Consider the following 26,495-nt stretch of genomic DNA (forward strand, 5'->3'; position numbering starts at 1 on the left):
CAAGAGAATGAAAACACATGTTCGAACAAAAACTTGCACATAAACGTTCACAGCATCATTATTCATAATAGCCAAAAAGTAAAAGGCACTCAAATGTCCATCAAATGTTGAATGGATAAACAAAATATAGTATATATTCATAAAATAAGGTAATCTATACAATGGAATATTATTTGGCTGTAAAAATAAATGAAGTCTTTACATACGCTACAACATGGATGAACCTCAAAACATAATCCAGTAGCTAAGCCCACATATCACATGGTTCTATTTACATGAAATGTCCAGAAAAGGCCAATCCCTAGCGACAGAAAATAGATTACAGGGTGCCCGGGCAGAATGAAGGGGGAAATACGAAGTGATGCTAATGGGCATGAGGTTTCTTTTTGCAGTGATAAAAATATTCTGGAATTAGATAGTGGTCTGCAGAAGTCTGTGAACAAACAATATGTTAAAAATGAATGAAATGTATACTTTAAAGGGTAGTCTTTATCATATATGAATTATATCCCATTAAAGCTATTAAAAATATTACCTGGAGAAATTAAAGACAATCTAAATAAACAGAGGTATGTATCATGTTAATGGGTTGAAATGGTCTATAATCCCTAAATTGAACTACAGATAGGATGTTATTTCAACCCAATATCCCAGCAATTTTTGTGGAAATGGACCAGGTTGTATCTTTTTTTTTTTCCCTAAAGAGACACTATGCTGCCCAGGCTGGGGTGCAGTAGCTCTTCACAGTCATGATCATTGTGCACTGTAACCTTGAACTTCTGGGTTCAAGTGATCCTCATGCCTCAGCCTCCTGAATACTGAACTGCAGGCACCCCTCACTGCACCCAGCTCAAGTTATATTAAAATGTATCAAGAAAATGCAAAGGGCCAAGAATTGCTGAGACAAACTTGGAAAAAAAAAAAAAAACAGGGCTGGAGGAAGTAAATTATTAGGAATTAATACTTATAAAGGAGTAAATCAGAGTGGACATATTCTAAAAATTGGAACTTCCTGTGTTACAGTTCTAAGCCTAATACCACATACACATTGAAAAAATTAACTGTAATATCAATGCACTTTCAATTTTCGCAAAAGTCATAAGGAGAAAAAAGGTTAAATGAAGGCCTCAAGACAAAGAATCAAGCAAGCAATCAGAAGGTACAGATAGCCTGGGGAGAAACGCCAAACGTGGGTGAAAGGGAAAAGGAAAGCAAAGCACACTGCCATGTGTGTACCTACACAACTGTCTTGCATGCTCTGCTCATGTACCCCAAAACCTAAAATCCAATAAAAAATTAAAAAAAAAAAAAAAAAAAAAAAAAAAGCTATTCCACTTGGGACAAATGGGGAGATGGGAAGAGGTTGTAAAGAGCTTTTTAAAATGTGAGTAAGAATGCTTGTAAACAAACTATCTTCCTCTAATTTAGTTATTCACTAAACTTGCCCATAAACTTTGGTCTAGAGTGGCTGGAGGTAACCAAGCATGGAAAACTTGTTAAAGAGAAATTTAGTGGACAGCTTTTAAGGGAAGTAACTGAGTTTCCTCACCCAAAGGATCACCTAATTGTGAAATGCAGTAAGATTACTTTGCCTCTAATTTTGCTAAAAAGCAGAATATTTTCTTTGTTTAAGACGTTAAAACAAATAAATAGGATACCACAACAAATTTTTAAAAAGTTTTCTACTTCCATGAGGTTTTCATTGCTTAATGAACACAAACCTGTTCCTTTTCTAGAAGATCTGCCTTTAGTTACTGTTGGTTTCTTCTTCACAGCTGGTGCCTGAAAAGCAGAATGTTCTCTCCACCTCCGAAGCTGAAAATTAATGAACTTCCACATCATGAACGCTTGAGTAATGCAAATGGATGCCAGAACAGCGATTCTGAGAAATATCAACAAGTAAAAAATTACAGTGTATAAAAAACAATGCCACTGAATATATTCTATCTTCTTTAATAGTTTTTAGTACTAAAATTTTCACTCAGTTGAGAAAGAGTGTATTAATAATCACTGCATTAATAATTTATCCTAAAAGTTAAATGTGTTAGTACTTCACTTTAGACATGTAAAAAACAGCAACAGGTATGAAATAAAATCAAATAAGTATTCTCCACAACCTCATATTCATCCTTTTTTTAGATGACTCATCATAGAGAAACTGATAATATATATTACATAGCTGTACAAAGTGAAAAAATGTTAAACTGACTGTACCTAACAGCCAACACATTGAAGTTTCCAGTACTGAAATCCAGCTTCTGATTCTCTGCTCTTGCAAGGCCAAAACCAACAGTCAGTACTGAAAGAATTAAAGTCAGAAGTCTTCCCAAAACAAAAAGAACTGCCCACAGAGAAAATCTGCAAGACAAATGCCATAAGTCAAATATCTGAAATCTCAAAAGCAAGATTCTATTTGAAATTAGATTTCTATTAAGTAAAGCCATATTAAAATAGCATTTCTTATTCTGCAAAAAAGAATCTTGTGTCAATTATGTGGGAAAGGCTACATGCCACACTCAGATATAACACATATTAACCTATTTAAATTTCTAAAAAAAAAAAATCCAGTAAATAAATGTTAATTTTCTGTTTAGCTTATCTCTTTTCTTGTATAAGAACTATTAATGTTCCTCCGAACTACTGGTATTCAGAATAATTTTGGAAAATGCTGGACAAAACAAACCAGAAAAGCTGTATTATAAGGAATAGGATGCCCAATTCTCATTTAAGAGTTCCAGTTTTGCTTTAAGATGACTTTACGCTCTTTATAAGTTATAAGACCTCTCTAATTCTGTTTTCAGTTCAATTTCCCCATCAGTATCTTTTAGTTATCTATAAGGCTAATTATCTACTGTTTCATTTTCTTCTGAGAAAATTTCACTTCTTTATCCTCCAAAAGAGAAACATTCAATACACAAGGTAGGAAAAGTTATAACAGAAAAGTAAACCTGAGAAGCTTTCAAAATTGCAAGATACAATACAGTATCTCTCAAGCTGAGAAAGGCTCCATTTTAGAGAGTAAAATACAAAGTCTGAATTGCTAAATCATTTTATTCAAAGTGGCTACTAATTGCTTAAAAAGTAATATAATGGCCAAAAGCATGGATCGTGGCAATGTTAGGCACTGACTTAAAAAATCTACTACATGAGAAATAGAATGGCTAAACAACTTACCCTTTCTGATACTTTTCATTGCTAAAATAAAAGAGGCGGGAAATGTGGAAAAGAAATTCAACAAAATAATGCAGCACCAGAAGAACAAGTCCTAGGTGATTCAAGCTGTTAAAAGAGCAAATTGAAAATGGGAAGTTTAATTATCAATTAAGACAGGCCAGCATACTATCTGCCCAGCCCACTTACACACCCATGAAATATCCCAACTCACTTCAAAAGGTAAGCTCCAGCAATGTGGAAGAGGTAAAGACCAATGTAGACAAGCTGACGAGGAATATCTTCCTGTAAAAAAATACGTTACAGATTAAAACATGCTAAAACATTTCCTTTCCTTTTTTTTTTTTTTATTGTATCCTTTCCTTTTTCGTGTGTTTTTGTTATGTTGCCCAGGCTGGTCTCAAACTCTTGAGTCCAAGAGTTTGAGACCAGCCTGGGCAACATAACAAAAACACATAACCTTGGTCTTCCAAAGGTTAGGATTTCAGGCACGACCCACTGTGCTTGGCTCATTTCTGTTCTTTAAGACTAAGTGAAAAATATAGTAGTAGGAGATCTGAAAGCTATCCTGCCCCCATCCCACTCCAATCTCTCATCCCCAATTAGGTATATAGCTCTAGAAGTCATTTAACTTCAGTTATTTCACCTGTAAAATGTGAATACTTAGATTTGTTTCAAACAGATAAACTCAAAAATCCCTTTTAGAGCTAAGATCTATGGCTCTTTTTTGTAATGAACATGTATTAAATGACACAATATTAACCATGATTACATGGTGACAATTTCATGTTCCTCTAATGTTAAAATTGTTATGTTTATAGTAGTAGAGACACTTTTGTTTACCTAAAATAGCATTCATATTTTTTCAGCTCATGCTTTAGTCCCTTCATTGCCAGTCATTAAAACAAGTTTAACATTTTTCTTCTCATTTATATTATTCCTTAATTGTATATACTTTTTCCTCAATTACTTTGCAAGCCCAAGAACTAGGTTTTATGTTTGCTTCTTTTTTTCTCCCATAGTTATCCAGCACTCTGGGAGGAGAAGATGGGAGGATCATTTGAGGCCAGGAGTTTGAGATCAACCTGGGCAACACAGCAAGACCCCGTCTCTACAAAAACGACAATTAGCTGGGCTTGGTGGTATGCACCTGTAGTACCAGCTACTCAGGAGGCAGAAGTAGAAGGAGGATCACTTGAACACAGGAGTTCAAGGCTACAGTAAGCTATGATCATGCCACTGTACTCCAGCTTGGGTGACACACTAAGGCTCTGTCTCTTAAAAAAGACCTTGCAGTAGATCATGAAATCAATTAAGGGGTCACACCAGCATCTTTTAAAACATAAAATAAAATAGAAAATGTGACCAGGCATCATGGCTCACACTTGTAATCCCAGCACTTTGAGAGGAGGACTACTTGAATCCAAGAGTTTGAGTCCAGCCTGGGACACACAGAAAGACCCCATCTCTACAAAAAAACTTTCTAAAAAGTAGCCAGGTATGGTGGCATGTGCCTGTAGTCCTAGCTACCTGGGGAGCTGAGGCAGAAAGATTGCTTGGGCCTAGGAGTTCAAGGATGCAGTGAGCTAGGAAGACTGTCTCAAAAAAAAATTTTTTTTAAATGCTGGGGTGTATAGCACATTGCATTATGAAAATTCTATTCCGCATTTTACACATACACACACACACATACACAGTCTCTCTGTCTCTCTCTCTCTCTAAATTATGATATAAAAAGTTTTTCATTTTTGGTTGCAGTAAAAATGTTTACAAAACACTGACAGTGATAAGCTCAATAGGCCAGCCTACTGACTGATGAAACACCTATACCTCATTTCTAATTTCCTTAGATGTGGCAGTTTTCCTCATATGTGTATTTACAAAGATTAGTCTAGTTAGTGCTATTCATGTTCTACAGCTACTAATAGAAATGATGGAGTTGATGCTGACAGGCTGAACCGTATTCCTCAGGAGCCTCACTTAACTTGTCTCTTGTATGTAGCACAGTTGAGTGCAGGTCTATTGGTCCTCCATTTCTCCCCTTATGTTTCCGTATAGAAAGCTACTTCACCAAATCTTCTGAGGAGTAGAGATTTTTTTAATGCCTAGTTTTGAAATGGTAAACTCTTCTCTAGTAAGAACGGTGCAAAGATCAAGTGTTAGGTAGAACATAAGACAGTATGAATATTACTATTTACAATACTGTATTTTGGGACTCTTGGGAAAATTGATACCAAGTTTATATTCTTCCAACTGAAGAGAGAAGCATCTCTGAAAACAGACAGTCTTAAGATACTTTACATATAATTTGTAAATTTCCAATGAAATATTTCAGCTTACAAAAGGAAGGAGAAAGGGTGCTGACATAACATGCCAAAGTTCAACCACAAGGGAACCTCTCCTCTCCCATTATAATAATTCTAGACAAGCTCACTTGTAGTATTATCAATGCAATTTGATGTACAATGCATGTAGAAGTGACACTAAATATATGCCAGTGTTTCCCAGTGTGGTGTGTACACTGGTACTGAACAAAATGATTGTAGACAATACACAATAAAATACTTTTACTTGACTGTAATTAAAATTTTAAAGTATTTTAGGCTGAGCATGGTGGATCATGCCTGTAATACCAGTACTTTGGGAGGCTAATGCAGGCAGATTACTTGAGCCCAGGAGTTTGAAACCAGCCTTGGCAACATAGTGAAACCACATCTCTAAAAAAAATACAAAAATTAGCCAGGAATGGTGGTGCACGCCTGTACTTCCAGCCACTCAGGAGGCTGTAGTAGTAAGATTGCTTGAGCACGGCAAGTTGAGGCTGCAGCTGCAATGAGCTGTGATTGTGGCCACTGCACTCCAGCATGGTTAACAGAGCAAGACCCTGTCTCAAACCAAACAAAACAAAACCCCAAAATTATTTTTACTTTAATATACCTTAATAATTAAAATGTCAAAGTATGAATTAGTAGTATGTAAATACGGTAAAGCAGGAAGATGGCACATAAATGACTAGGTATAAGAAATATTGCCATATTCTTTCATATGTGTTAGTCAACGCTCCAAATGTCAAAGGAGAAAAACGGACCCAGAGAACCCTTAAAACTTAGGAGGGAAACTTTTTAGTTTTTAACTGCTGACTGAACTCATTTTATTCCATAAAAATTTGAGTAAGGCAATGTTTCAAAAAAAAAAACAAAACTACTTTGCTGGAAAAACTATAATGTAATGTAACTACTTAGGAGGTTTTACTTTTTTAGTTTAGTTAGGAAATTCAAGTAAGTTTAAAATTCACACTGGTGAATTAGCAGAGAACTTAAGTTGCCTACTCTTTTCTGACAAGACTAAAAACACTATTATCAATTAAAAACAAAATATATTTCAAAAAGCCATTCCATTTCTGATCTTTTGTCTTTAAATTTCAACCCAATTAGGTGAAACACAGTTGTGCTTGACATTAGCTAAGAAAAAAATCCACAGAGCTTCTTTCTTAAGTTCAGATTCGACTTTGTATGTTAGCCCTGCGCCTCCTTTTCAAAAAACAGAAACATGATCTCACTATGTTACTCAGGCTAGAGTGTACTCTTCACAGGTGCAATTATGGTGCACTGTAGCCTCCAACTCCAGGGCTCCAGTGTTGCTGCTGTCTCAGCCTCCTGAGTAACTGAGACTACAGACATGCACCACTGTGTCTCGTAGCCTTATCTTTCTGATAGTCAACCGAGTCACTAATAATAGAGGGTAAAATGCCATCGCTAGGTTCCATCTTCACAACCATCAAATGCCTAAGCAAAGTTTTAAAAACAGTATCTATAGCTTTCAAAAAGACAGAAGTACCAAGAAACCTTTTTCTAAGTAAGGGTCCATTCAGCTATGCACAAAATGACCAGTGTCTCTAAAGCAGTGTTTGTACACTCAAACCTTACCACAGAAAAGTAAAAATGAGTAACAGAATGGGCAGCTAAGTACTTGTGTCACTTACTAGCTGAGTGACCTTAGGTAAGCTAATTAATCTCTCTGTTTATTGTGAGTAACAACAACAATATCACCCCCCACCCAAAAATCACACAGATAAGTAGAATACCACAAGGGGTGGTAGGAATTATGGGTAACTTAACACACACCCTAGATAAAGGTATTCCCAAATGATTACAAAAAATACATGGAAGTGGGAGTGGTGTACAATGAGTTTTATTTTATTTTTTAGAGATGAGCCTCATTATGTTACCCAGGCTGGTCTCAGACTCAGGCCATCCCCTTGCCTCAGCCTTCCCAGTAGCCAGGACTACAGGTGTGCCACCATGCCTGGCTTACCATGATTTTTAAAATAAGAAATTTTATCTAGAAAATGGCTACTTTTAGCATCCCCTGTGGTAGGTCAGCCTCCCCCAACGTTCTCTAATTATCACTGGGGTTACAGCCCCAATGGTGCAGTGTTCACATGTCTGAAGCAACAAAGACTTGCCTAGCACCAGCACCACAGTCTCTGGACATACACATTCACATGGGTTGTGGGGAAAGGGAAAGAACAGAGAAGGCTGGTGAAATCATAACAAATGATTTCAAATCATTTGAAATAACAAATCCTAAAATCGTAAATAACTTCAAGTACCATTTTCAGTTGTTATTCCAACATCCTTTTATTAAAAATATAACATACTTCAACACATTTATTTTTATAAAAAACCCACTTCTTGACTACACTATGCTGAAAAACAAACTAAGCTGAATATCACATATATGCCCCAAATATAAGGCAAAGATTTCCCCCCAAACCCCAGATGATGCATCTTATAATTAAATCTTTACAAAGCTCTTATATTATAGAGATCTGCATTGACTATGCTGAACAAATAAATGTTGGCATAAGACACATACACCTGAAAACTTCAACCAACGCCATTTTTAAAGGTTCATAGAGGTCTAATGGAGGAACCAGTAAGACAGAAGATGATGTGCTCTGGAAAAAAATTTGTTAGATTAAAAAAGTGGTTCTAATGAGGAAAGACAGATATTAACATAAAAGTTGCATATGAAAAGTGTAACAAAACTTTCATGAAGTCAGAGGGGGGAAAATACTATTTCTAATACTTTATACGATATGCAATTATATGTATGTATAATTAAACTAAAATTGAATATCAGAAATAAAACATTTGGCTATTTCATGACTTCCCTAAAAGCTTATATATTCAAGCTGTCTAAGAAATATTTTGAATCTTCTCCATGGGCAAAATGGAGAACTGTTTATATACTGAGGCGTACACAGCATACATAATTTAAGTTTTCTCCTTGAAATAAACTAAGTTATTTGTGACTAACACACCTCTTGAACGGCTACTAACAGCATTCCTTTCTTTCCTATTTGTCTGTAGGACTGGTTCAAAACAATCACTGTACTAGTTTCTTCCAGTAAAGAGTTTTTCCAAAAATAATTTTCATAGAGTAAATTTTAAGAAACTGTTTAACACATATGCAGCTGCTACTTTCAAATTATGTTAATTACTTGAAACAGTTACTTTCAACTGTCATATGCAGGTGTTAAAAATAGTTTCAGTTAAATTCTAAGTTATGCAAATTATTCCATAAAAATTAGATTGCATTTCTGGAGAAGTGCCATCTGGCAGGAGCTGGTAAGAAAAGAGCTTTAGGAACTAAAATGAACAATTGCATTGAAATGTCCCTCCTTACTTACCATAGTCAGTGAATAAGAGATAGACATGGATTAATAATGAAATCCAGACGTTTTTGTTCATGAGTATACAAATACTTGAAGAAGTCTTTAAATATCAGAACCATGCTAAGACATCAAGAAACTATTGATACTCTCAATAGCACTGTCCAACAGAACTTTCTGCAATCATGGAAATGTTCCAAAACTCTTCTGTACCAAATGGTAGATACTAGCCACAGTGGCTAATAAGCACTTGAAATATGGCTAGTGTGATCAAAAAAGTCAATTTCTTTCTTTTTTTTTTTTTAAGTTCATCTAGATGTGACCAGTAGTTACCATTTTGGACAGTACAGCTCCACAGTATCTATGATTCACATTAGGCATGAACTAAACATTTGGAAGGGCTACTGGAAACTAGGCCTAACAATTTTATCTGAAGACAGTTCTAAGTCAAGGGTTTAAAAATAAAAGATATGGGCCGGGCGCGGTGGCTCACGCCTGTAATCCCAGCACTTTGGGAGGCCGAGGCGGGTGGATCACGAGGTCAAGAGATCGAGACCATCCTGGTCAACATGGTAAAACTCCGTCTTTACTAAAAATACAAAAAATTAGCTGGGCATGGTGGTGCGTGCCTGTAGTCCCAGTTACTCGGGAGGCTGAGGCAGGAGAATTGCCTGAAACCAGGAGGCAGAGGTTGCCGTGAGCAGAGATCGCGCCATTGCACTCCAGCCTGGGTGACAAGAGCGAAACTCCGTCTCAAAAAAAAAATAAATAAATAAAAGATCTTCATCCTATTCCTTATAATCAATATAGCTGGAGAAACAATCTACTTTATAAAAGAAATCAGCATAAAAAGAGCTTAAGTGTTACAGCATACAGCCTCTAATTTGGTGCTGTTTTCTAGTCCTAGCAGACAACATGAATGACAACAGACACACAGAACACAGACTCCGAACAGTAGCGAATCAAGTGCCTACACCATGAATTAACTATCTGTAGCACACAAAAAAACAATGTTTTATGGCTTTTGAGTAGGCAAAGACAAACTAGTCACCAGACTGGTTGTCACACTTTTACTCCGGAAGTTTTCTCAAAGTAAGGAGATTTAAAAATAAAAACCCAAAACATTTTAAATTCGGGAAAATGTAAACATATATACAACAGACAGAAGATTCTGACATACCTATAACTCAATCATTATTAATAAACGACCAAACTTGTTTCATCTATATCCCTCTTTGCTTTCCTTCACCTGATATTATTTTGGAGTAAAATTCCACATAGGATTTCATATATGAGAATTAAAAATAATAAACAAATAACCTCCCAGGAAAAAAAGGGGAATGAAAGTACTTGACTAATTTATCCTAGGTAAGAGGTGTTCCAGGAAAAAGAAATGATGTGGCAGGATTACAAAACTAGAGACTATCGGTGTGCGTGATGCATAAGGAGAGAGCAGAGGAAGAGAGAGCAGAGGAAGAGCCCTCTGGGAAGAGATGGTGCCGATGGGAGAAACTCTCAGGGCGCAGTTGAGCAGCATTACTCTAGCTTAACGTAATAGGGAGCCAGTACAGGTGTCAGAAGAGAGAGGGTTAAGTAAAGGAAATGACTTTTGTGATAGCATGGAAGCCTGACTTCAGAAGCACTGAGGGTAAAACTAGGAAAGAGGATTTTGCAGTGCTCCAGCAGTTTACTTACTTGTTCAAATAAAACAAACAAATTTCCTTCCCATATGCTAAAAAGGGAATGCTCTACTCATTTCAGGAGAGGCTTTGCTGGTGAATATTTAAATATCTTTTATTTTTTTTTCCAATACTGATTTTTTCTTTAGGACTTACACACAGAACTGTTAGTTGTAATGTGACTAATCCTTCTTGCCTCACTTGAGAAATAAATTGCTAAGAATATGGGTAAGATAAAACAACTATTACATTTAAAAATTTGTTTAAATTTTAATTTACATTACCGCTAATGTAATTTTAAGACAAGCCATTAACATATCAAATATAAAAAATTCCCCTCTAAGCTAATATATTGACTGAAGGTTTTTTCCCCCAAGAAATGCTTAAGGCTTTTAGACTTAGTGGAAAGCGGGGTGGTCAGAGAATAATGGAGTAAGAGTTGAGGTAAAAAGGATGGAGGAAGGGCAAAGATGTAAGGAAATACTTAATTTTAGAAAAATTTTTCTGAAAAAAAAAAAAAAAAATGACAAGACAATTTTTAACACTACAAAATCCCAGCTTACTTTTTTGGTTTTCTGGAAGTAGAGTTCAGGAAAAGCATGAAGCCAGTAAGCCAGCTGTGATATGTAGAAAAACTTCATTTGAAATCTGCAGAACACAAGAAAATGAAAAGTATCTTTTAAAGCATAAATTTTTAAAAAAAATAGTAAACACTGGAAATCGGGACATACTAAGTAACTACTTTTGTTATTATTCCGCACACGATTCTGTACACCTTTAAATAACTCTTCAACAACCACTTTCCCCATCTCCCTGTGACAGTCCCACCACTGGACAAGTCCCCTGGATTAAACAGCAGGCAAAGATATTATCTGCAGAAAGCTACTGACATGTAAGTCAGTTAGGAGGAGTCAGAACTCCTATCAGTTCATTAATACTGACTATGGTATATCATGTTAGCTACTGAAAACATAATCCACACGTCTATACAGTTTCATCTAGACGAGAAGGGCAAAAAGACTGACACAAAATCAAAGGCTCATAGATTAATAATCACCTAAAACTGGGATAATCCCAATTTCAAATATTCTTTTTTTTCTTAGGCAGAATATGGTAACTCTACCTGGTTGGAACATGGAGAAAGCCCCAAACAAATGGAGGCAGAGCTAGGATTAAAGAGAGTCAGAATAAGGCATACAAGGGCTCTCCAGAAGCTACATCATAATCAGTCTAGAATCAATACTCTCTTGACATTATATTCCTCTAGCCCTTTTGCTTCCTCTTTATTTTCCCTTTTCCCTCTCTTCCAGAAGTCTAAAATAGAAACCACAAAGCCAATCTGAAATAATTTCTCAGGGTAGGGGTGGCGGTGGCGGAATAGTCCCACGTAAATACAATATTTACAAAGTTCGTTGAACTAATAAAACTTTAGAAATCAGAGTATGATCCAGTAGAGTGGGTATTACTGCTGGACTTAAAACAGAATATACATAGTCATGTTATTCCCTTCCTTCCTTCATAGCTTCTCCCTTCTCCAGTTCTCACATCACAATCTAGTATACTGCCTAGGTGACAAGCACCTGCAATCTACCAGGCACAATGAAGGATATAAAATAGTTTTTACTGTTACCCAAGCATATATTGTCTTAGTGGGTATGGGCACAATACAAGACTTACAAAAACAAAACAATTATAGGACAATCAAAACAACACATAGACACTAGATAAAGCATCTACCAAAATGACAAATTTAGAATAGAAAAGACCAATACAGACTAAAGTAGCAAGGAAAATTAATATAGAATAGTTGTACTAGAGCTAGGCTCAAATAATGAATAATTCAACTGAACGTCTCGGTAACCACTGAGCACTGTAACCTGGCGGCACCTATAAACTAGAGAGAAAAAAAGAAACAATTCCTAACCTCAAGAAGCTTCTAACAGAAGAGAACAAGAAAGGAAGATATGAAAAGAGACAGTGGGTGGGGACAAGGAAAAGGAGCCAAGGTATGTAGATGATGGAGTCGTACAAAGGACAAAGGACGAGTGGAAAGAAGAGAAAAGCAGCAAGTACCAAATTAAGATTATGTTAAAACCATGTTTCAGGCTTACAAAGATGCCGAAAAGATTAGAATAGAAACATAAATTAAAAAGGACACAGTGTTGTTGCTTTTTTTTTTCTTATGGCAGTGGGACTGTCAAGGACATACTTTTACCTATTTTATGAATTTGCCTAAGTTCCTAAAGAGAATAACAAGAATGAATTCTGATTAACAGTGACATGTCATGGTCCTTAACAAAGAAAGGCCTGCTAAAAATGACTTACGTCATCAGGTTATGAGGATAAGCCCTCCATAAGATAGTCGGGTCTGCGATGTAGTTTTCCTAAAAAAGAAGATACAAAAATTAACCTATGAGCATAACGCAAACTTCTTGGAAAACAAGGACATTATTTTCATTTCTCAAACATTTACAGTTCCCCATACCGGGTTCCAAAGAGCGAAACTCTTTAGTTGTTTTATTTTCAACCCAAATTGAGTCACTTTCTTGAGTAAAGTGAAAATCAGTGATATAAATGAGATATGAAATCAGGTAAGAAATAATTCCTGGCCCTAAAAAATCTTTCAATACCGTAGAATAAAAATACACATAAGCAAACAAACATAATACAACCAATAAACAGTAGTAGCACATAACAGAGTCACAACAGCTACCAGGAGAGATGACTTTTGTCTTGGGGAATCAGAGGATTTCAGGAAAAGTTTGTAGCACCTGACAGGAGACAAAGGATAAGGGCACTACCACATTTTATGGAATTACATCCATGAAATACTGCCTAAATCTTTTTCTTAATCAGATCTATTTAGTGAGAATTATGGCATATATTAAAAAAAATTTAAAAATAAAAAAAATAGAAACTGACTTTTTAAAGAGTATTTTCCCACAGCAGTATAAATTTAATGTTTTTTTTAAAATTATAATGGTTTTTAACCTAAAATGTACATATTAACTATAAAGTATTACTAAAGCAGCAGAGTAAAATGGAATGAGAAATGTTTTAAAGAGTTAAGTCTTAGTCTACCTCCAACATGAAGTGCTTTACCCTAGAAAACTGTTATTCATCTCTAACATAGTGATTAAAAAGAATTACGTGTCTGACAAACTCAAAAGAACGTAAACTATAGGACACCACATACATTTAAGGGATTGTTATCACTGATATTAGAGCAAATACTGCCTTTCTTTTTCTCATTAGTTCAAGTGATACAAATAAAGGTTTTGATTGCTGTAACTGAAAACTTATACAACAGTTAAGAAGCCTGGAAAACACTAGGGCTGTTTTTAAAGGAAGAAATGACTGTGACCATTAAAACTCACGTAACCTAGTAGGAGTGTCATTCACATCTTAGGCTTTTTGCTGATACAGAGGTATCTGTAAACCACTAAAATAACAATCAGACTGACTAAAAATGAGTAAGCCTTTCTGAAACAGTACACATAGTTTAGAATTTTGCTGTATAAGAAAATGCTGAAAAGAGATTTATCACTGAAACTCTTAATGTATACTAGTTTATTAGAGAGTTCCTAATCTTAGATAAGGAAGGAGAACAACATAAGAGGACATACTTACAGATATTAGAATGAATGTTCCCCAAACACAAGCAAAAAGGTAGAATGCACTAAGCTGACCAGATTCGTTAAACTTGCTATGTTTTGTTTTGGAGAAGTGCATTCGCCTGTTAATTTTCTAAAAATAAAAACAGCCATTAGTAATTAAGAATTATAAATTACATATATACAACTATCAAATTATAGAGAGCTAGTACTTTATAAAGTATAGATTTCTAAAACTGCATACTTACATCCAATACATACTCTTGAATTATGGCATGAATAATTATTGCCACTAGCATGTAGAAGAAAACTGTAGCCAAATCTTTGATACCATAGTAATAAAGGGACGCTGATTCAGTAGCTTGTTCTTCTGAAGACCAAAAAGGACACACATACACAAAAATATACATAAGGTTATAAAAACAGCATTAAGTACAACACAGTTATAGAAACAAAGAAGACTAATCTAATAAAAAGGTTCTATACAGACACCATAAATAACGTGCTCTTGGACATCATGAGTCTTACCGGGCAATGAAAATCAAGACTATCTAGAAATCTAAAGCTTCAGAAATTACTTACAAAGTCTTGACACGTTAGGTACAGCCACCAGAGACCAAAAAAACAGGGAAGAGGAGGCCACACTCAATAAACTGATGTTATCCCAGGGGTATAAATGAGGTTGATAAAGTTATACTTAGCCTACTGACCTATTTTTTTCAAAGGACTTTTTGAAACTTTGTACGTCTACTCTCAAACTACATACTAAATTATGATTCTGATGGAAAAACCGATTTGACCTGTATTTGGTTTAGTTTTGATCCATAAGCATTAGAGATAAAGGCAACTACTAAATTTGTTTTTAGCCCTTGCAATTGCTATACATTTATCAAAACAAATCTTTATCAAATAATTGTGAATTGCTGACACTTGTTCTCAAACTTTATGTTTATGGGGAACATATATATAAAAGAGCTTTATTCTTCTGTGGCATATTCAAATTTCAAAACAGTATTGTAGCTTTGAGTAACATGGTAACTAAATCGCTAAATGAAATATTTACAGAACTGTACATAACTGAACAAAAGCCCAATTCAGGGGCTAGGTGCAGTGGCTCACACCTGTAATTCCAATACTTAGGGAGGCCGAAGTGGAAGGATCGCTTAAGGCCTGAATTCGAGACTGACCTAGGTAATATAGTGAGCTCCATCTCTACAGTAAATTGAAAAATTAGCTGGACATGGTGGTGTGCCCCTGTAGTCCTTGGAAGGCTGACTCGGGAGGATCACTTGAGCCCAGAAGCTGGAGGTTGCACTGAGCTATGATCACACCACAGCACTCCTGCCTAGGCAACAAATTTGGCAAGACCCTGTCGTCTCTTAAAAACACACACATAAACAGTAACAACAACAACAACAACAACAAAAAACCCCAACTAAATGTTGTATACTACATTATCTTACATTCCAAATAAAAAACTGTGCAGGTTTAATGCCGCAACCAATAAATAATTTAATACAGTGATATAATTAACTGACATGGGTAACCACCCCTCACCCATGTCAGTTAATTATATCACTGTATTAAATTACAATCAGCTTCCAAGAAACACCTCATTTTTACATAGAATAATTAAGAAATAACATTTTGAAGTAAACCCTAATAGTTTGGATGCTTTTACCAGATAATTCCTAGAGCTTACCAACATTTTCTTGAATTAAAATAATTGTTAAAAGTAGAGCACAGGAAAAAGTGAAAATAAAATAATCTTACAAGGACTGCTATTAGAGGTACAAAATACAACTTGCAGAAACACTAAATCTGCCATTGTGCTTTTAGAAGCCTTGAATAAACAATGACATTTAAACAAATTAAAAAAATATGTTTTTGTATAATTTTCTTAGGAAAAGATCAGAAGGCAGAGAAAGCAAAACAAAGTTATTTTATGGAATTTCAAGTCCATTCACAAATATATGTAATAAACAGAAAACATATATAGGGTAAAGTCAGTCAAAAACATCAGATCTTGTATTACAAAATCATCAAAGTAACACTCAGTCACATCATGGATGAGATCTCTGACGATTAATACAGGGCCTAGTATTCACGACAATTTCCAAGTTTGTTCAATAGAACTTCTATTTACGTAGAAAATTCTTAGTGCAAATTACCTACCTGTTGCAGGGAGGGTGACATTGTACTGAAGAGTAACAAAAATGATAGATGCTTTTGCTGTTATCTAGAAAGAAGGAAAAAAAAAGATCAAGTCAATTTATGACCCTCTCCTAAATAAGAGATCAAGAGCAAAAACATTATAAAATCTGTCCCTAAATCGAAGCACCAAAGGCCTCCTAGTTCCTGTGGTACCTTGACAGACACAGTGGAAATTACTGATTACCAAGGAGCTAATGTAATTCACCAGAGTACTCTTCTGTGGTTTAGCTAAGATTGTGTAATTCATCCTTAACTTTAAGATTTCAAGAGACATTTTCTGCAGTTCCAGAACACAGTTATTGAACAAATAATGATTCTCTAGCTCTTTACAATGACTAAAAAGTTCTTATTAGGAAAAATATTGAGCGTGAATAAAATAAAAGGAAGCACAGTTAGCACGAGAAAAAAATATCAAATGTAGAGTTTGGGTGTGGGTGTTAGTATCCCCACACACCTAGCATAGCTAAGTGGTCAGCAGTAAGTGTTTAACTGACTTGACTACTGGCAAAAATAAAGTGGTCAGAGCAGAAAAATGGAATGCTTATCCAATATTTATAGGCACCAGGCAAAGTGCTAGACAAGAAAGGATAATATGAAGATGGAAAAAATAATCCCTGATGATAAAGAGCTCCGTTGTGTGAGAAGTACAGGTAAATAAACGGTTATAGCACCATAGAGGTAAGTGCCAGTCACTTACACTGTAGGTACTTGGGATTAAACAATAAACTTTGTTGGTTTTGTTTCTGGGGTAGAACGAAAAGAAGCTTGTTCTGGAAAGGCTTCTCAGAGGAGCTGGAGCTGTGTCTTGCTGGGAAATAGGTGTTTCCTTGGTTCACAAAGGGGGATGAAGAAGGCAGTACAGATAGAGGAAACAGAGCATGGCAAGGTCAAGCAGCAGCGAACACAATGCCAGGCATAGGACGCACATCAGGAAGTGTTAGAAAAGACTAGAAACATTACTGAGTGTTAGAAAGGACCCTGTTTTTTGAGCTAAGTAGTTTAGATTGCATTTTGCACAACTGGAGAATTTTGAGGATGGGAAAGTTCATTTCTGCCTTTTAGAAGGACTGCTGTCTATGACCTGCCAAGTGGTCTTCAAGGCCCCTTCATATCCATTCTCCACACTGCAACTAGAATGATTTTCAGATCATGTTACCTCACCCCCTCCCTACCTGCTAAAAATCCTTCACTAGATTTCTATCTTTCTAGGAGAATGTGGCCTGTAGGACTCTGTGGTCTGACTTTTCCCTCTGCCTCTGCAGCCTCATCTCAGACCATTTCCTCCTGCTCCCTTGCCTCCTGCAGCACCTCACACCACAGGGTCTCTGCACATGCTGTTCTATCTAAAATACACCTGGAAATCTTTCCCATCAGATCTCAGTTCCATCACACCTTTTCAAGGAAGTCTCCCCGTCTTTCTAGAGTAGGTCATTTCCTTTGTTAGATTATCTCAGAGAACTATGTTCCCTTCCTTCAAAACACATACTCTGGCTTGATTATATTAATAATTTCTGTCTTGCCCATTAGAAAGTAAGTTCCATTAGAACTGGAACCATGCCTGTCTCTACTCATCACTGTATTTTCAGAGCCCAGCACAGGGCCTGGTACATATTAGGTCAGTAATCAATATCACTGGATAAATATCAGTTAAAGCACAAACTGGAGTGAGCATGCAAACAAGAATGAAACTTCTTTGGTAAGCTAGAAGAAAGAGTAGAATGTTATTTATTGATGCCCACATCTCTGGGAGATATCAGTAAGGCAGCAAAAACCTGAGTCTAAAACTCAGTAGGGAGAACCTAGCTTAAATAAAGATTTGGGAGTCTCTACAAGTAATAGGTGAAGCTGTGAAAATACATAAATCATATATGGAGAGTGAACAGTATTTGTAGAGAAGTAGGACAACATCAGACCCACAGAGAAAAGAGGGGAAAAAAACAAAATCAAGTCACTGAAACTAATTAAGAATGGTTAGAGAGAAAGAAAAGGAAATAAAGAGAGCTTGGTGTCCTAAAAGCCAAAGAGGAAACATTTCCAAAAGGTGTGGTTAATAAAGTCAAAGTTTCAAAAGAGATGTGGGAGGAAAGAGCACAACAGACCAGACAATTAAGAAGTCATCAGTGGTCACAGCCTGAGTGATTCCAACTAAGTAGTGGGAGCAGGAACTGTGTTGCAGTGGATTGAAGAGCACAGAGGCACAAAGTGGTATCCAGTAGATACCAGGTCAAGATTTATGTTGTTTTTAGGATAGGAGAGATTGAGCTTAAATGAGGGCAAAAGTGAAGATACCACGGTAGGGAGGAGAAGTTAAACACACAGGCTAGATAGGGAATAACGGATGGAAGCATAATGGCAGGGAACAAAATTATAAGGACTGAGTATTGCACTCCTGAATAACTTTTCCTCTTAGATGGGAAGAAGGCGGTAATGGATGGGACAGATAAGTTCAAAAGACAGGAAAAGATTTTGCCACATATTAATCAAAATGGGGATGTGAATGATGACTATTTATATAGTGCCCAGAGGGAAAGGAGATGGCCAGGGAAAGTAAAAAGATCACCAGATGCTAACATCTGAGGTTAGAAACCTTTGATTTACAATATTATCTACCAGCATGAGTATGACTTTCTCTGGTAACACTCAGCAGTCTGTGAATTGAGAGGCACAGAAAAGGCCAATAGTGGAGTAAAGTCTACAGGAAGAAAAGTAAAACAATGAGGGGGCTAATATACTGGAGAAAGGGAAAGTGGGCCACGGTACCACAAAAGCTTAAACTAGGTAGGGAACTGACTTCCCTACCAAAAATGATGGAGGTGAAAAAACGTAGGTTGTAGCTGAACTCTGCTTTCCTGGAATTCAGGAAGTGGAAGAAGTCAGGCCTGCATGATAAAGTGCAGGAAATGGCCACTAAAGTGAGTTGCTGAACTGGGTTAGATACGAAGGTCTCCTGAGAAGAAAAGGCTACTAAGGCTACTCTTAAAATTTGGGTCATTCACAAGGACTCATTAGAGCAGAATGATGACACAAGTCTCCAGAGCAACACTACTTTCATGTGATTATTTTTAGTAAAATTGAGTGGTTACTACATTTCATTTAGTTGTCTTTGTTTAGACTATACACATATAAACACTCTCTTTCACACAAACACTCCACATCCCTGTTTCCAGTTTGTAATATGAAGTCACCACTGTCACACCTAAGAACACTTTGTTAAAGAGTCCTTTACAAACAAGTGAGATTCTTCAAAGATAAATTTAGCATTAAATTCTAAAAGCAGTAAAAAGTAGATTATCCTTTTAGCCAGGCTTCCAAATAAAATTAAAATCTGGCCTCTAGCTGCTTTAGCATGTGACTTTAAACAGAAGAGGAGGAAAATACTACACACCCCCAAAAGTTTAAAGTTTAAGTCAGCAGTCATTCTCCTGGCCATATCCAGGCCTCTTAAGCCAGCATTGCTTTAGTTAAACTTACAACACAATTAATTAGTACTAAGATAAGTTAGTTTAAAATATAAATAAGCTACAAAAATAAATAATGCACTCAAAAGTAAAAATACCTGAGTTTATGTCACTAGTTTGGGCTTGGTATGTTTTCTTGTTATATAGAGATGTGAACTATTTTGAACTTGTTTTAGAGGAAGGGGTGACTACTACATGGACTGGATCCCTGAAAAGTAAAGACAATTCTGAATATCAAATTCTACTTCCAGTGGGGCTCAGTGGCATTTACCTGTAGTCCCAGTCACTCAGGTGGCTGAGAGGGGAGGATCACTTGAGCCCAGGAAGTCAAGCTCCAGCCTAGGCAACATAGCGAGACCTTGTCTCCAGAACAAGAGAGATCCTTTTGTTCACAAGTGTAATGATTGGGGTGTTACACTTATGTGTGAGATGTGTCTCTCCCTCAAACTTTGTTATGACCTCAGCACCACAACCTGTCTACCATGAAAAGAAAGAAAAAAGGAAAAGAAAATGAAAACAAACAAACAAACAAACAAAAAAAAACCAAACCTCCAAAACTGCTCCAAGATCGTTGAAATTTTAAGTGTACTCAAAGTCCGCATGGTATAAAGAACTTACAGATTTTGATTATCTTTTTTTTCTTTTTTTTTTTTGAGACAGAGTTTCGCTCTTGTTACCCAGGCTGGAGTGCAATGGCGCGATCTCAGCTCACCGCAACCTCCGCCTCCTGGGTTCAGGCAATTCTCCTGCCTCAGCCTCCTGAGTAGCTGGGATTATAGGCACGCACCACCATGCCCAGCTAATTTGTTTTTTGTATTTTTAGTAGAGACGGGGTTTCACCATGTTGACCAGGATGGTCTCGATCTCTTGACCTCGTGATCCACTCGCGTCTGCCTCCCAAAGTGCTGGGATTACAGGCTTGAGCCACCGCGCCCGGCCGATTATCTTTCTTTTTGAACATCTTTTCTTTATACACTCCTTAAAGGAAATACTTCTCTTGTGATCCCGTAATTCTTCACCCCTCCTCCACATCCTCACTTTCAGAAAGCTTTCCAAGCATCCCCACCATTTTTGACCATTCAATTTTTCCCAACTCAAATGTGAAGCCATTCATTGCGCACTATGATTTGAATTATGTGGACAAATACTGACTGTAATAAAACTATGATTCCAAAATTTACAAGCAATTTTTGATTAACGTAAAGTTCCCTGGAAATTAAACCCTTATATTACCGTCAAACAGACTACTTTATTAGCCTTTTCTGTATGTATAATCTCTTTAGATGCTAACTTCCAGGTCCTTTTCTCACATAAAAATGCTTTTTATTTCCTGATTCCGGTGAGTTTTGAAATAATAATAATAGTTACTACTTATTGCATGCCTCTTTCAAGCCAAGCACTGAACTAGGCATAATACATACTGGTTAATTTAATTATCAGAGTAACCCAATAAGCCTCATTTAGCAGATGAGGAAACTTCAGTTCTGAGCTATCCTCAGTCACCCAGTTAGCAAGCTGCAGAGCCCTAACTTGAACATGAATCCCTTCAGCTCCAGAATCCTTGCTTTTGCAGGGTATCTCCACTGCTTCGTCATTTTGGCTAGTAATAGAGTATTTATTTATTTCTTTAATTTACTTGTCGATTTCACCATAAATCCTCTGACGTTTTTTCAATGTATGTGCACAAAAGTCTTAACAGTTCTGCAAAAAAATCAATTTCTCTATTATTCTAGCACAAATACTGTAATTCTATAATTACGTTAACTTTGAGATTCAGCAGCAATTGTTTTAAAAGTAAAATAGCAAAACGAATCTAGTCAACACATTCCCATATATAGATAACATGCTTTGAAATCCTAACACCTTAACATATGGCAAGAAAAAGGAACAACTTGCACAAACTTCACTTTTGTTTATCACTTTAACGTTCACTTTTGAATTGACTTTAAAAGCCTCCATTTAGGATTTTTGTCTATTTAGAGTTTCAAATTTTACAAATTTATGTAAAAGTGAAAGTCCACTATTAAAAAAAAAATCACTAACATGTGAGGCAAGGTATAGGTGGTGGACCTCTCTAGAAATATAGGAAGAGAATGTAAAATAGTGAATATAACATCAAAGTTCTACTGCATGTCAGAATTTCTGATTTACACTTCATTTCACTCAAAGTATTGCAAATATATTTTGCAGGTCACAGTACCCCTAAAATATGTTTTTAAAGTCAGAAATTCTTAACATGTAGAGATTATTTATGACAAGTTACATAAAATCGGATATACTACATATGTTAAAGTATTACTTTAAGATAAAAGCAGAAAATATATACAAGTATCAAACTCAGAAAGTGAATACAAATGTTTAGCATTGGGTTTTTTTTTTTTTTTGAGACAGGGTCTTGCTCTGTCCTTCAGGCTAGAATGCAGTGGTGCAACCTTGGCTCATGGCAGCCTCCACCTCAGCCTCCCAGCTGTGACCACAGGTGCGTGTTATCACTCCCAGCTAATTTTTAAAAAATCATTTGTCGAGACAGGGTCTCCCTATGTTGCTTAGACTGGTCTCAAACTCCTGGGCTCCAGTGATTCTCACACCTCGGCCTCCCAAAATGTTGGGATTTACAGGCCTGAGCCAGCTCAACAGGCCTAGTACTGTATTTACCTTCACACCATATTATCTGAACCTTGCAAAAAATGGCTGTGAAGGGAATGGTACATGTGATATTATTTCCTTACACAAGCAAAAAAATCGAGGCTCAGACTTGAGTCATCCAGTAGGTAGGTGGCAGAACCCAGACTTAAAGCCTGTGAATGATAGTTCCCTTCACCTACCCTTTATACCTGCTATGTCTCATTAGCAGTGGTTTCAAACGTACACGACACAATCAGGAGTATATATATAATATCTATATCTAGATCCAGAAAAACCCATTTGAAGAGAGGCGAAAATAAGGTAAAATATTGCTATTTAGTTTTAAAATTTAAAAAACCAAATAGGCTTCATTTAAAAAAAATTATTCACCTTCTCAAGGATTCTTTCTTTCTTTTTTTTTTTTTTGATAGTCTTCCTCTGTCTTCCAAGCTGGAGTGGAGTGGCGCAATCTCAGCTCACTGCAACCTCTGCCTCCCAGGTTCAGGGGATTCTTCTGCCTCAGCCTTCCAAGTAGCTGGGACTATGGGCGCGCGCCACCACATCAGGCTAATTTTTGTAATTTTAGTAGAGACAGGGTTTCACTGTGTTAGCCAGAATGGTCTCGATCTCCTGCCTTTATGATCCGCCCGCCTCAGCCTCCCAAAGTACTGAGATTACAGGCAAGAGCCACTGCACCTTCCGTTGTTCTCTCCTTTTTTTTTTTTTTTTGAGGCAGTCTTGCTCTGTCGTCCAGGCTGGAGGGCGGTGGCGAGATCTCGGAGCACTGCAACCTCCGCCTGCCGGGTTCAAGCGATTCCTCTGCCTCAGCCTCTTGAATAGCTGGGACTCTGGGACTACAGGCGCGCGCCACCATGCCCGGCTAGTTTTTTGTATTTTAGCGGAGACTGGGTTTCACCACGTTGGCCAGGATGGTCTCAATCTCCAGATCTCGTGATCTACCGGCCTCAGTCTCCCAAAATTCTGGGATTACAGGCATGAGCCACTGCGCCCAGACATCGCTTATGTTTTTTAAAGCACTTCCTATGTCCCAGGCACTATCCTAGACTCCGGAAATACCAACTTGTAAAAGTACTCCAAAATCTCTACTCACACTTGTTACATGCAGGAGAGAGGAGATAAAACAATGCACAAGCAAAACAATTTATTATTTAATGGGACATAGGGGCTCCAGAGAAAAATTACAAAGGGGGAAAAAAAGCAAAGGAATAGACGTGTATTTTGGGGAATGAGGAGAAAACGTAGGATGTTACTCGTTCACCTTGCAAAGTTTACCATCCAAATTCAACAGCTGTTAAATAAGTCATCAAAATACTAGATACGTGGGAAGAGCATTTACACACTCCTGACATTCCCACACTCTCCTACTTCAAGAAACAAAATTACTCGACTCTTTAGCACCGCTGTTCAGAACCTCGATTTATCCATCACACCTTGTTTCTTTAAAGCACCAGGGCAAAAACTTCGTTAACTGGTAAGAATATCAGTTTAAAAGGCAAAAATTAGAACAATCCGCCGCGCCTCCACTATGCTGGTGCCCGGCGGCCACCGCCCTTCAAGTCGACAGCAGATGCCCGACTCCGATTTCTCGCTCACCCCAATCTTGGCGGTACCAGGGGTCCCCCAGTCACTGGGGGCCTGTGGCCTGGAGACCGGGCCTCCGCCTTCTCCGGCTCCCGCAGGGCGCGAGCTCACCGCTGCAGACGTTGGCCGTCCCCCGAAGTCCGCCCACCCGCCCCGAGCCAGCTCGGCAGCGCAGGGGCCGCCCCCGCCCGCCCGTCGGCCCCTCGCGGGCTGCCACGTAACCCTTCGCGGGAACCAGGAACTGCGCGGCGGGGCCGGTGGGAGGGGGCGGCGGCGGGTCATGAAGGGGGCGACGCGGCGGTCCCCACCCCCCTGCGGGCGGCGACGAGGCCCACCGGGACTTTGCATCCCCGGGCTGGCCGCCGGGGAGCTGCCGCCGGCGTGGGGTAGGGCAGGCCCGCACCTTGGGGACTGGGGGTCCGCACCTACCCCCAGCCGGATCCCCCCGCAGTCCTGGCCGGAGAAGCCGAGGCTGGCAGCCGGAGCCGGAGCCAGGGCCCGGGCCCGGGCAGGAGGCAACGGGACAGGCGGTTGGGGCTCGGGGAGGGCTCACCTCAAACATGAGCCCCAGCAAGAAGATCATCGCCACACAGGAGACGATGTCCGCGTGATTCTGCAGGACGAATTCGTGGCTCAGCACTGGGGGGCTCTTGGTGCTCTTCTTGCGAATCGCCATCGTGGGGCCGCCGCCCTCGCCTGCAGGTACTCCGCCCCGGCTCTGCTCTTCGCAGCTGCTCACCGACTCGCCGCCACCTTCGCCGCCGCCTCCCCCTGGCTGCTCCTTACAGCCCCGCTGCAGTCGCTCGCTGGGGCTTCACTTCCCATCCCACAGCCAGTACGCAGCCGCCGGGCCGCCAGGGAAGAAAAAAAAAAACAGTCTGCAGCGGGGGCGAGCATGCGCACTAGGAAGACGGCGCTCGCTCGTGCCGCAGCCGCCCCCTCGAGCCCACAGCGCCGCCTGGGGACTGGAGGCCGTTGGCCCGCTGCCGGGCGAGTATGCCGGAACGTGAGCTGCTCGCCCCGCTTAGCGCCAGGCGGGTGGTTGGGAGTCGTTTGAGGAACGAGCTTCCTGCTTAGCAGCCTGAGACCGCGGCCGGGTCTGAGCGCTGTCGCGTGCCGTGGCGCGCCTGGCTGCGAGCCCCGTGCCCTCCCGCCCTCCCGCCTTCCTGGCCACCCAGGGATTGGGTGCCAGTGGCCTGTCCCACACCGTCACTTCTTCAAGTCACTGCCACCGTCTGGATAATCTAAAACTATGAATACCACTTGACTCCACAAGGGTACGGCGTATTCTCCAGTTTTAGCATTTGCCTTAAAAATTACCTCAGAGTTAAGCACTCCTAGACACTTATTTTTACTCTGTAAGTTTGGACTTTTTCTTTTTTTTTTTAAAGCTGACCCTATTCGGTCGGCCTGGCCATCCCCACCCATCCCCACCCATCCCCACCCCCATCCCCGTCCCCGTCCCCATTCCCACCCCTATCCCCCACTGGCCTCAGACTGAAGAGGAGATCAGTTTGGGTTTACTTGCTTCATATATATTTAAATTAACAACAATGTTTTAATAATCTAAGCGAGATATTAAAAAGGTTTAAAAGGACCGTGAATTAGACACGTCCTCCTCTTATCATTTTGCCCAAACCAGGAGTCCTTTGTGTTCTTTTTCCTGAAGAATTGCTTTACTGTTTACCCATGAGCCAAATCTAGAAACCAAAGTCATGCTAGATTGAGCCCTTTCAGCGCCCGTCCACATCCAGTCATCACCAACCCCGGGCAGCCCTATCACTCGGCTTCCCCACTACCACAGTCCGACGGGACTTGCCTCTTGCCCACAATATTACACATCTGGTGTAACCACCTAGTGGATCACGAGGTCAGAAGATCAAGACCATCCTGGCTAACACGGTGAAACCCCGTCTCTACTAAAAGTACAAAACATTAGCCGGGCGTGGTGGCACGCACCTGTAATCCCAGCTACCGGGGAGGCTGAGGCCGGAGAGTCGCTTGAACCCAGGAGGCGGGGGTTGCAGTGAGCCAAGATCGGGCCACTGCACTTTAACCTGGGCGACAGAGCAAGACTCCGTCTCAAAAAAAAAAAAGAATGTGGGTTGTTAAATCAGAATTCTGTCACTTATTACTTGTATGATCAAGGACAAGTTACTTAATCTCTATGGGACCTGATTTCCTCATTTTTAAAAATATATTCATTAATGTACTTACTGAGGGTTGACTATATGTCCTAAAAACTGGGGATAGAGAACGGAGTGAAAAATACAAATTAAGTTATTCTTACGGACTTTCATTCTAGTGGGGAGAGAATCTTTAAACAAGATTTCAAAAGTGAAACATGTTAAATTGAATTGAGCACCCAGGAGAAAAATAAAGCAAGGGGAATAGGAAAGTGTGAGGCACTTATACTTGACTGAAGACCTGAAGGAGGTGAGAGAGCAAGCCCTGT

At 38.8% G+C, this 26,495-nt stretch overlaps 1 protein-coding gene and 1 non-coding gene across 2 annotated transcripts in view; one reads left to right on the top strand and one right to left on the bottom strand.

Annotated features, from left to right (window-relative positions):
- Positions 1-24,896, bottom strand: part of TRAM1 (translocation associated membrane protein 1) — a 34,144-nt gene extending 9,248 nt beyond the window's left edge. The window contains exons 1-10 of the mRNA XM_002759007.6: positions 24,594-24,896; positions 16,317-16,380; positions 14,390-14,511; positions 14,158-14,274; positions 12,853-12,911; positions 11,091-11,175; positions 3,386-3,456; positions 3,175-3,279; positions 2,215-2,358; positions 1,722-1,882 (exon numbers count right to left, since the gene is read on the bottom strand). Coding sequence (XP_002759053.1) covers positions 1,722-1,882; positions 2,215-2,358; positions 3,175-3,279; positions 3,386-3,456; positions 11,091-11,175; positions 12,853-12,911; positions 14,158-14,274; positions 14,390-14,511; positions 16,317-16,380; positions 24,594-24,716 — 1,051 coding nt within the window. The 5' untranslated portion in view covers positions 24,717-24,896. The remainder of the gene's footprint in view (positions 1-1,721; positions 1,883-2,214; positions 2,359-3,174; positions 3,280-3,385; positions 3,457-11,090; positions 11,176-12,852; positions 12,912-14,157; positions 14,275-14,389; positions 14,512-16,316; positions 16,381-24,593) is intronic.
- Positions 20,193-20,296, top strand: LOC118148719 (small nucleolar RNA U13). Its single transcript, XR_004735635.2, has one exon. It is a non-coding gene; the product is annotated as a small nucleolar RNA U13 (small nucleolar RNA).
- Positions 24,897-26,495: the final 1,599 nt, after the last annotated feature.

Source organism: Callithrix jacchus, chromosome 16 (genome assembly GCF_049354715.1).
Source record: "Callithrix jacchus isolate 240 chromosome 16, calJac240_pri, whole genome shotgun sequence".
In the NCBI taxonomy this organism is placed as follows: domain Eukaryota; kingdom Metazoa; phylum Chordata; class Mammalia; order Primates; family Cebidae; genus Callithrix; species Callithrix jacchus.